Below are 10626 nucleotides of genomic sequence, written 5' to 3'. Positions count from 1 at the left end.
CCTATAGAAAAAGACATTTCCCAGAGGGAACGAAAAAGATTAGATAACGAGTCATTGCAGAAAATGGAGGTGTTTTTAAACTAGAGGCTGTTAATGAAGACGGGTGGATTTCCTTGTTAGTTGTGACATGTAATTTGAGAGAATTTTTTTTCACTCTCAGGAGCTTTTGGAAAGCCAGTTTCAGTATGAACCCAGTATGAACATCTTATTAAAAAAGAAATAGAATTAATCATAGCCAGCAAAAGCGTTTAACGTGCCCAGAGCACTTGAAAAGCTGCAGCCAATATGCTGTTAAAAGCAAATGTAAATACCTTAGCATATTCAAAGAGGTTTGTTTTTGCTCCTCAGTTACACCAGCATAAATCTAAATAACTCCATCGACTCCAGTGGAATTATCTGAATTTACATTGATGCATCTCAGAACTGTAAAATAGCATCTCATTCACATGTACTATTTTTATACGACACTCTCTGGTGTTACCATTTATGCCTTAGCATTTTGGTGTAGTACGAATAATTTATGATTTCTGTGGTGAGATGGACTTTCAGTCTGCCTCCTTTTTTACTACTGTAAAATTCCCATCTGTACTGTGACATTAATATGGTTTTAGGCATTTAATTTCCTTCTTTGTTTTTTAAAAAGGGGAAATCTGAATCTACGGATGTGAGCTCAACCAAGCATGTGGTCACAAATTCAACTAAATGCACCACAGCATAGATATAATCATAAAAAGGAACCTACTGAAGGTATTTCAATGCATAGAACTCCAGGGAGCAACCTAATCTGCATATCTCTGTTGCTCTATATGATTCAATTACTAGAGCATATATTTTTCATTACTTTAAATTTTGTTATTTTATAATCTATTTTTCACCTTATCTTGTCAAAGCTCATATCCTGTAGTGATACACATACAAAGACTCCATTTTGCAAATCTAACTCTGAAGTTACAAATATTCACATAAATAGCCCCCCCCCACCATGACAAAAGGTGGCTAGCTCTGTTCCAAAGTTAGTACTTTTAGAACAAAATTATTTTGAGTTGGGTGAAAAAATGTATCCAAATAATGCATGAAAGAAGTGTTAGTTTTTGACCCCTGTCTAATGACAAAAAGGCCAAGTAAATTTTCTTCAAACTTTCACTTTTGGGCTAAGGGCAAGCATAAAAGATTTTAGAGCTAAAGATAATGGTAATGTTTAATATATGTACACACACACACAGGGAAACGGAATGAGATTGTTGTCTCGATAAAAATTAATAGCATAACTAGTGATAATACAGTGAGGGATTGGATGATTGATTACCACCCACCCATAAGATCAACAGGGATTTTATGAGTCAGCACAGATGAGAAATATAGAGTTTTTTTCTTTATTTTCATGGGAAACTAGCACTTGAACATTGGTCACGGTCTATTCGAACAAGCACTATTTAATGTAATTTCGCTGTTGTAGTCATCGGTTTTACATGTCAGCTCCGGCTACACAATGAAACCTGTTTGTAGTGTGATCTATTTTCAAAGATGTGGGAACGAGTGACACTCTGAACGTCCTGAGTGATTTCCACTGAGATTCAGTGAGTGTGTGGTCACCGTCTGAGCTGGCTAATAGTATTTAAGGGGAAAACTCTAGGTCTTCTCACTGTTTGGGATTCCCTCATTGATGCATAGCCATACTAGTGCAAACCTCAACTGTAGACAAGGAAAGCCATGATTTGCACTAGCTTAGTTTATCCCTGCTTGAATGTAGGATTGTCAATTGGTGCAGATCACAGGTTTCCTTGGGCCCATTCCTGTTCACCCCTGCGTTTTACACGGTTCCTGAATATATAATCCCAAGTAGAGATCACGGCCTATAGAAAAAGACATTTCCCAGAGGGAACGAAAAAGATTAGATAACGAGTCATTGCAGAAAATGGAGGTGTTTTTAAACTAGAGGCTGTTAATGAAGACAGGTGGATTTCCTTGTTAGTTGTGACATGTAATTTGAGAGAATTTTTTTTCACTCTCAGGAGCTTTTGGAAAGCCAGTTTCAGTATGAACCCAGTATGAACATCTTATTAAAAAAGAAATAGAATTAATCGTAGCCAGCAAAAGCGTTTAACGTGCCCAGAGCACTTGAAAAGCTGCAGCCAGTATGCTGTTAAAAGCAAATGTAAATGCCTTAGCATATTTAGAGAGGTTTGTTTTTGGAAAACTTGCATTACGAAAATGAAGCTGCAAATATAACTGAAAACTGCAGGGTCATATCCTACTCAGCTTACTCACCCACACAGCCCCCTGGATTTCAAAGGGACAACTCATGTGAGTAAGGAGAGGAGAATCTGGCCCCCGGCTCATTTGAAGAGGCTTTCTGTAAATATTCCTGGGTTTTACACTCATCTCAGTCCTATCCGAAGGTTTGGGTTTTATATATCACTTACCCATCTTATTCCCTCTCAAATTCATAGTGTTGTTTTCAAGACGGAATAAAGATCTGACTGCAGATTTACGAGCATGGTGAGTATAAATTTACTACTGCTGAATAATCTCTCTTTCTCTCCCCCTTTCAGTTTGTGACCTAGGCTATGACATCATTCCCTAAGGCGCTAGAACACATTCCCCTGAAGATATTCTAGAATGGTGTTGTCCTGTCCAAGCTAGCAATGCACATCTGTTCAGTCATGGATGCTCCTGCCATATTAAACAACTCGGCTCATGTAGTATGGTTCAGCCAAAAGCTGCTGCACATAAATTTGCCTGCTGAGCTGAGAGTATAACTGTACTTTGCACTCTTATTGGATCTTCCAACTGAGGATCTTAAAGCACTTCACCACAAAACACCTCTGTGAGCTACATATTATTGTCTGTAGTTTATAGCTGGGGAGCCAGATCCTCAGCTGATGTAAATGGGCATCTATGTTAACTTCCTCCTGCTGCAGTTCTTGCCTGGGGAATGAGAAGCAGAGAACTTCACTGATTTGCCTAAATTCACATGGCAAGAGCATAGATTAGCCAACTCCCATACCTATGATTTAACAGCAGGCTCATGCCTATGCCCCACAGATGGGGAAGCATCAGAAGATTCAGGTGATCACTCTAGAAATAGCTTGTCTTTGTAAGAGTTCTAGATGTCCAGATTAGAAATGTTCCCATAAAAGGGTGCTATCATTTACTTATTATATATGTATATAAAAAAATCAGATATATAATACGTAAATAATATGTAAGAAAGAGATGGCTTGATTCTGATGACACACCCGTTTTACCCAGGTCTTACTCCACTGGGCCAGAGTCTGATCTCTGTCACACTGGTGTAAATCTGCATCAGTGGAACTACTGCAACACCAGTCCAAGTCAAGTCAGAAAATGGCTGATTGATTCCAATTCAGTTACTCTGTATTTACATAGTTTAAGCAAGAGGAGACAGGCCCAGAGGGTTATTTTTGGAATAAAAGTTCAAATAGAGCAAAAAGGTCACAAGAGTGATGTATCTGCCATGAAATTTTAGCCTTGTGCCTGTTTTCTATAGACGCTGTTGGCTAGGTTCTTTGCTGCTCTCATTTTTCTCTGGGCACAGCAGAGAGAGGGAAGCCAGATTGTTGCCTGTTCTAGGTCCCTAATTATGGGTCTGGTTCTACTCTGGCTCCATGCTTGTCTGATATAAACTGCACTGGCTGGCTATGGGACCATCTGTATTGCCAACTTGCAAGGCACATCAGCTATAGTACTTCCTTGCACCTCCCAACCCTAACATCCAGCTATGCTGGGTGGTGCAGAGTTGTGCAGAGGTGGCATACTGGCTTTACATCCAAGGGGCGCTGCCTGCCATAGGAGAATCCCCAGTAGGTCAGAATTGATTTAGGGCTTTCAGGCTGTCACAAACATTCTGAGTTGAAGGAGAAAACATTTCTTGATGGTGAAAGAGAGATGTCAGAATCTCACTTCCAAGCAATGAGTTATGAAACTATGAAAAAATTCCACCTTCACTTTTTCTTATTTAATCATTTTGTCAGCATGTAATTAACCTGATGTTCCCCTGCAGGCCACCCAGAACTACTCGGCTAACCTGGATTATTATACGGGTTCTAGTTCTGTGTTACCTCCGTACGACAACCTGTTTAACCCCCCAGACCTCATCTGTGAAAAAAGTCACACCCAGCAGTTTGCTCAAACTTTCCTGCCAGCATTTTTCAGCATTGTATTCCTCACTGGCACACTAGGTAATGGCTTTGTCATCTTTGTCTACTGGACATACAGATACAGGAAGAGCATCACCGACAGATACCTCCTGCACCTGGCCATTGCTGATCTGCTCCTTGTTTTCACTCTCCCTTTCTGGGCAAAAGCAGCTTCACATGGCTGGACCTTGAAGAATGTCATGTGTAAAATTGTCAATAGCATGTACAAGATCAACTTCTACAGCTGTATGTTGTTTCTGACATCCATTAGTTTTGACAGGTACATTACAATTGTCCAGGCCATGAAAGCTAAGAACTCTAAGCGAAAAAGGCTTCTGTTCAGTAAACTAGTTTGCTTTGGTGTTTGGCTGATTGCAATAGTCTTATGCATCCCAGAAATAGTATACAGTGAATCTAAGCAAGTTAGTAATACAACTACCTGCAAGATGGTATACCCTACCACAGTGACCCGAACCACCAAAGTTACTGTCCTAGCTTTGAAAATCACAATAGGATTCCTCCTTCCTCTCTTTGTCATGGTTACTTGTTATGCTTGTATAATTCATACCCTCCTTCAGGCCAAAAGATCCCAAAAGCACAAATCATTAAAGATCATCATCGTTATTATCATAGCTTTCCTCCTCTCCCAGTTGCCCTACAACGGCATTTTGCTGGTCAAAACTATCAACGCCTACACCATGGTCATATATGACTGCAAAACCTCTGACAACATTGACCTCGGATTCCAGATAACTCAGAGCATCGCCTTCCTTCACAGCTGCCTGAACCCCTTCCTCTATGTGTTTGCTGGGGAGAGATTCCGTAAAGCCCTCTTTAAAATTCTGGAGAACGTGACTCATTGGACTGGCAAGAGCCGAGAACAGAGCTCTTTCATATATGATAGCCAAGATGGGAACTCAAATAAGTCCTCTGCATTGCTGGGATGGTGATAAATCAGGGTCTCTCTCACTTTGAGCTTTCACCTAAATTCCTCACTCACATTCAACTGCTACCATGCTCCTTTTGAAATTCATGGTAATCTGGCCAGAGCAGTGCAGTGTTCTTCTTCCATTCTGAGAGAAAAAGCAAGATCCCTCTCAACAGAGTGAATTTGCATGTTCACATCACAAAGGGCTTGATTCTGCAAAGTGCTGAGCATTTTTAACTCCCACAGAAGTCAGTGAGAATTGTGGGTGCTCAGCACCTTCCCATGAATCGCTCACTACCTTGAAAGATCAAACCCTAGACTTTTGGCTGAAAGAAAGTGAAACTGTGGAAAAGATGCAGAGGAAATAATGTGATGCTGATTGTATGCAGACTGATAACTGAGATGAGATAAAAATATTTTAAATTAGGAATAACTGTTCACTTCACCAGAGCTACAGCAGATTTTACACCAGTATAAAAGAGAACATAATTTGGCTCCCACAATGCTTTGCTATTCAGTCTTTGATTTGTAAGTGTAACCTCAGTAAATGCAGATTTAATTTTGTTCCACTTGCAAAGCTGTTACATTGGTAGAATAATGGAAATATCATGGTTTCCTGTTTATCTTTTGTCTTTTTATCACAAAGGTGGCCCTTGTGGAACTGGGTTGATTTAGAATCTTTTTTTTTTTTTAGGTCTTTGATTTTAGGGTGAAACTATGTGCATGGTTTGTACCCTAATGCTTTGATGTTAGACACTTGCACTATATACACACAAAAATAAACATTGCATCATATAGCACAATTTGTAGAGGGTCGTGTTTGTAATTTTCTAGCAATATGGCATTTGCCTTTTATCCTCTGGTAAAGCTGGACATAACAAACAAACAAACTGATGCCTGAATGAACCACGGGTTATAAACTGATATATATGCTGAGCATAATAAACTGGTTCAGAAAGTGTATCCAGCCTGAGGCCTGTAGGGCACAGAGAGGGAAGGAGTGGAACCAAAGGTGCAGAACAGTTTAGAGGGACTTTCCCCTCTGGTCACTGGAGATGGGCCATTCTCACACATTCTGCAATTATAACGTCCTGTGCATCTGTAGCATCTGCTGCTCAGTGGTGTGAAAAGCACCTCACAGGCATAAATGAATTTAGCCTTTCAATACTCCAATTGCACAGGAAGACTGTGGCAGAGTCAGAAACAGAATCCAGGTCAAGGTCTCCTGTCTCGCTCCTCTGTGCCAGAAACACAAGACCACCCTTCTGACTGACAAGATCTGGGCATAAGTGGTGCACAGCTTTGCTGTCTGTTCTCTTCTTCTCCCTAACATGCACTAGACTATACATGCCTTGGTGGCCATTTTAGTTTCAATAAGCACTTGTGGAAGGAGCTCTTTCAGTGTTATCATGGCTCCAGGATGAGTGCAACGGGCTCGCAGGATTGAGATTCAGGACCATATTGCCAGCTAGCCTCCATTCTGAGCACAATTTTCACACTGACCCATTGGCATATACAAAGCCTAAATTGCTGTGCACAAAGGAGGCAGCTAGACGTACAAAGACCTGATTTGCCCATATGCAGGTAAATGGACATACACAGGCAGTTTTGAGAGTGCAAGTTTTGAGAATGTTTGGAAAACATGGTTCAAAAAAGGAAAGATAAGACGTTAAAAGTAGATGGCAAGCAAAAGTCCTAAAGGGAGAGCTAAGACAGGGCTTATGCATAGAGGACTTTGACAATAAAGCCCCATATTGAAAGTAGAAACAACAAAATTGCTCTTTATCGAAATGATTGGTCTTACAAGGCGCTGAACATTCCTGCAAGATTCTGCATGCCCTGAACAATCACAAATTTCAGTGATCATTGCAGTATTGCCAACCCCAAATGTTCAAAAATCATGAGTCCAGCTCACCAAAAATAATGAGATTCGCTTTAAAATAACAAGATTATGTAACAATGACGGATTTAGTGTTCTTTTTTGTTTGCCTTCTGCTTTTGAGCCTTTAGGTCACATTTTGATGCTTTCTCCACATCCCCAGGAGCTAGAAACTTACTTTTTCTTTAAAATTGAAGGCTGAAATCATCACATAATCACTTGGCTCCAGGAGCTGGGGTTTTAAGGAAAATAATAATAATCATGAGACTCGTGACAAAATCATGAGAGTTGGCAGCACTGGCATTGATTGTGCTCAGCACTGTGCTGGAGTGCTCAGCGCTTTGCTGGATGGAGCCCTAACACCAGGAGAAACAGCATGAAAAGAACATTAATAGATTGATTACTTTTAGTACATAAGAAAGCAATGCACGTTATGGAAAATAAATCCTTAGATCATGTCTAACTGAAGAGAAGATCCTGCACTAGAGCATACAATAAAACCAGTAATCAACAAATTTTTGAACTACTGTATACAGCCCTTTCTGAGGGTTTGTATATTAACGTTGTTCTATACAATATAATTAACATGGTAAACACATTCTAATCATCTGGTCGTTGGGATTTTATTTAACAACGACAATCATTTCAAGCATGTTTTTCTTAACTCCCCCTTGCAAACTCACCTGTCTCAGGGCAGGGACAGAAATGTGCAAAGCGAAATGACTAATCTCATAGCATTGATCTTCTGCTTGCTTTTTCTTTTAAAGTTTTGTTAAAGTTTTACTTTTCCTGCAAGCTGCCTCCTTAATCCTTAGTCCTGAACAGTAAATGAGCAAACCTTACACACTGAGTTGATGTCCAGGACAAATGGCCTTCTCTGACACGGGTTCCAGCTCCAGCTCCAGCCAGCAGCTCGGAGGACTCACCTTGTGAGCAGAGTGCTGCTTGCCCTGCCTTTTTAGCTCAGCTGTAAGAACCACAGTGAGTTCAGGCTTTGGTTAAAGCAGTGGAATCTTTACAGGAGCACGCTTCTCAAACAGGAAAAAAACCACATTAGCATCTGCCAGTCAAAAAAAATCTACACCAGCAGAGCAAACTATGTAGATAATTACCTATGAGGCACTGATTAGTTCTTTACCACTGTTCTTCACATACTCCTAGGGCCGGTTTTAGCAAGTGTGGGGCCCAATTCGAACAGTTTCGACGGGGCCCCGACAGGGATGACTAAGAAAAAAAAACAAAACACCTTTCATTTCTTCCATGTATTATTTACTTTCCATGACTGTATACATAATAAAATTATAGATTACATACATTATATCATATTGTATATGGCTCTTTTCTTACTCCCACTTGGGTACTTTCTACCAATATCTCTTGATCTCTTGCCCATATTGATAGAAGTCACCACATTCTAAAAGAATATTAATTATAGATTTTCACTTTCATATTAGGAAAATAATTTATGTTTCGATAGTTGTATAATTGATTTTCTTCAATAATGTTTATTTTATGCCTCCTCCTTCCCCCCAGCACCACCCGCCTCGCAGAAACAAACCCTCCTTCCTCAGCGCCACCCTGTCGAAACAGCTGTGGGCCAAAGAGAAAGGGGGGGGGGAGAGAAACAGCACACATAGACAAAAAGAAGTATTCCATTCTATTCATCCAAAGAAGTGGGCTGTAGCCCATGAAAGCTTATGTTGAAATAAATTTGTTAGTCTCTAAGGTGCCACAATTACTCCTGTTCTTTTTGCAGATACAGACCAACACGGCTGCTACTCTGAAACCTGGCACACACAGGGTGACCAGATCACAGCAGTAAAATAGGACCCGCCCCTTCCCCGCTCGGCCCCGCCATCACACCCCTCTTCACCCCCTAGTCCCCCGCTGACTTGCTGCGTTCCTCCTAGTCAGTTCCCCACCCACCACTCGCCTCCTTCACTTTCTCCCTCCCCTGCCAGAAACTCCCATGCCTGCCCCTAGAACCCCTACTGGCTCACTTCTTGCCTCTTTGCCCACCTGCCACTTGCCCACCCGCTCGCCCCTGACTCGTCACTGCACCGCCCCCCCTCCCCCGAGTATATAGCCTCATTCAGAGACCCAGGGGTCACTATATTACTGCACACAGCAGTCAATGCAGTTGTAGATAAATCTCTGCATTATGCATTTTTATATAACTTTTACATGACTTTGTATTGAACCTGTATGTTATAGTGGGCCCCTAAGGTAGTATATAAGGTAAAAGAAAAATGTCTTTTTGCTAGAAGTAGAATAAGATCTTTCCTCCACTTTGTAATCAATTGCCCTATTGAATGAATGAGGTGTGAATGAGGAAGGTGTGGAAGGCAGGCACCTCCAGACAGCTGCAACCCTTGGAGAGGAGCTGGGAGCCAGACCAAGGAGCTTTGCTTAGGGCTGAGTGGGACGGAGTTTGGGTGCTGGGTGCAGTCTCTGGGCTGGGGCACAGAGTGGGGTGCAGGAAGGGTGGAGGGGTGCAGGCTCTGGGAGGGAGTGCGGAGGGGTGGGTGCAGGCTTTGGGACAGAGTTTGGGGGCTGGAGGGGGATGCTGGGGGGAAGGGACTGCCATGTGGCTTCCTTCCTCCCCTGATGCCCCTCACCATAGCCTCAGTGGGGGATGGAGCTGCCCCTTCCCCAGTGTTTGCAGGAGTGGTGGCTGGGGGGGAACCAGTAAAACTCTGGTTTTACTCTTTCGCTGATGGGTCACTTAAACCCCTTACAAACTCCTTCCCGCCTCTCTCACCCCCCTTTTCTACTGGACTTGTTTGATCTTTTCAGTGGAGCCAGATGAAAACCACAAACTCCAGTGAGAGCAACAGGCTGGAAGACTAGACTGAACCCACCACCCAGCCTAGTTCATCCCAGAGCCCAGGACTGAGGGCAACGTCCCCCCACCTCCAGGCTACCTGCTTCCACTCCTGGCTTCTCCCAGCGCTGCCAGTGATTCTGTGTGGCTGCATCGGGTGGGCTTTCAAGTGGACCCCCCCAACCTCTGGCTAAATTCACCCCTGTTTTGCAACCACTCTGCACCAAGAGCACCTTCCTTCCCTGCCCTAGAGCTGCTGGATGGCTAGAAAGCTGAGCTGGGCATTTGATTGATCTAGAATATTATCATGCCCCTCCTCAATAAAACCTTTAATATCCACACAGCTTTGGGGTGGGGGGGCTATTCACCCCCTCCCCCAAAAGCCAGTCTATTTTATTGTTGCAGGGCAAATGAAGGAGCCGTAGTTTAATGGAAATATTCAGCCCCTACAGCGGTCTTGCAGCAGGGAAAGCAGAGTTGATGGGAAGGGAACTGGTTTGGGTAGGAGCCCTAGTCCCCCTTCCTTTGCAAAATAATTTGGAGAGGGAATCAGATCACGCTGTGCCTCAGTTTCCCCTTCAGCGGTGGGGTGGGGAGGAGATAAAAGTCTCAGCCTGCCATGCCATGTTGCAGATCTTTTGCATTCTCCTCTCTTGCTGTATTTGATTTCCTCCTCCAACCCTCCCTCTCTCTCTCACCTGGAGTTCACAGCACTAAGTACCAGCTCGGGGCTTTTTTTCTGGGTTACATTACATGATCCCAACTTCAGTTTCAAAACAGATACAGGCAGGCACAAACTCACCCTCAAACAGCAACACCACAAAAACCAAAACAC

At 42.6% G+C, this 10626-nt stretch overlaps 1 protein-coding gene across 1 annotated transcript in view; it reads left to right on the top strand.

Moving 5' to 3' along the window:
* LOC116838157 (C-C chemokine receptor type 9-like) overlaps positions 1-5269 on the top strand; it is a 13249-nt gene extending 7980 nt beyond the window's left edge. Inside the window, 1 exon segment of the mRNA XM_075061995.1 lies at positions 4025-5269. Within this exon segment, the coding sequence (XP_074918096.1) occupies positions 4025-5269 (1245 nt within the window).
* Positions 5270-10626: the final 5357 nt, after the last annotated feature.

This window comes from Chelonoidis abingdonii, chromosome 2 (assembly GCF_003597395.2).
Source record: "Chelonoidis abingdonii isolate Lonesome George chromosome 2, CheloAbing_2.0, whole genome shotgun sequence".
In the NCBI taxonomy this organism is placed as follows: Eukaryota; Metazoa; Chordata; order Testudines; family Testudinidae; genus Chelonoidis; species Chelonoidis abingdonii.
Note: the sequence above shows the minus strand (reverse complement) of the source record. Positions and strands in the feature narration are given on the sequence as shown.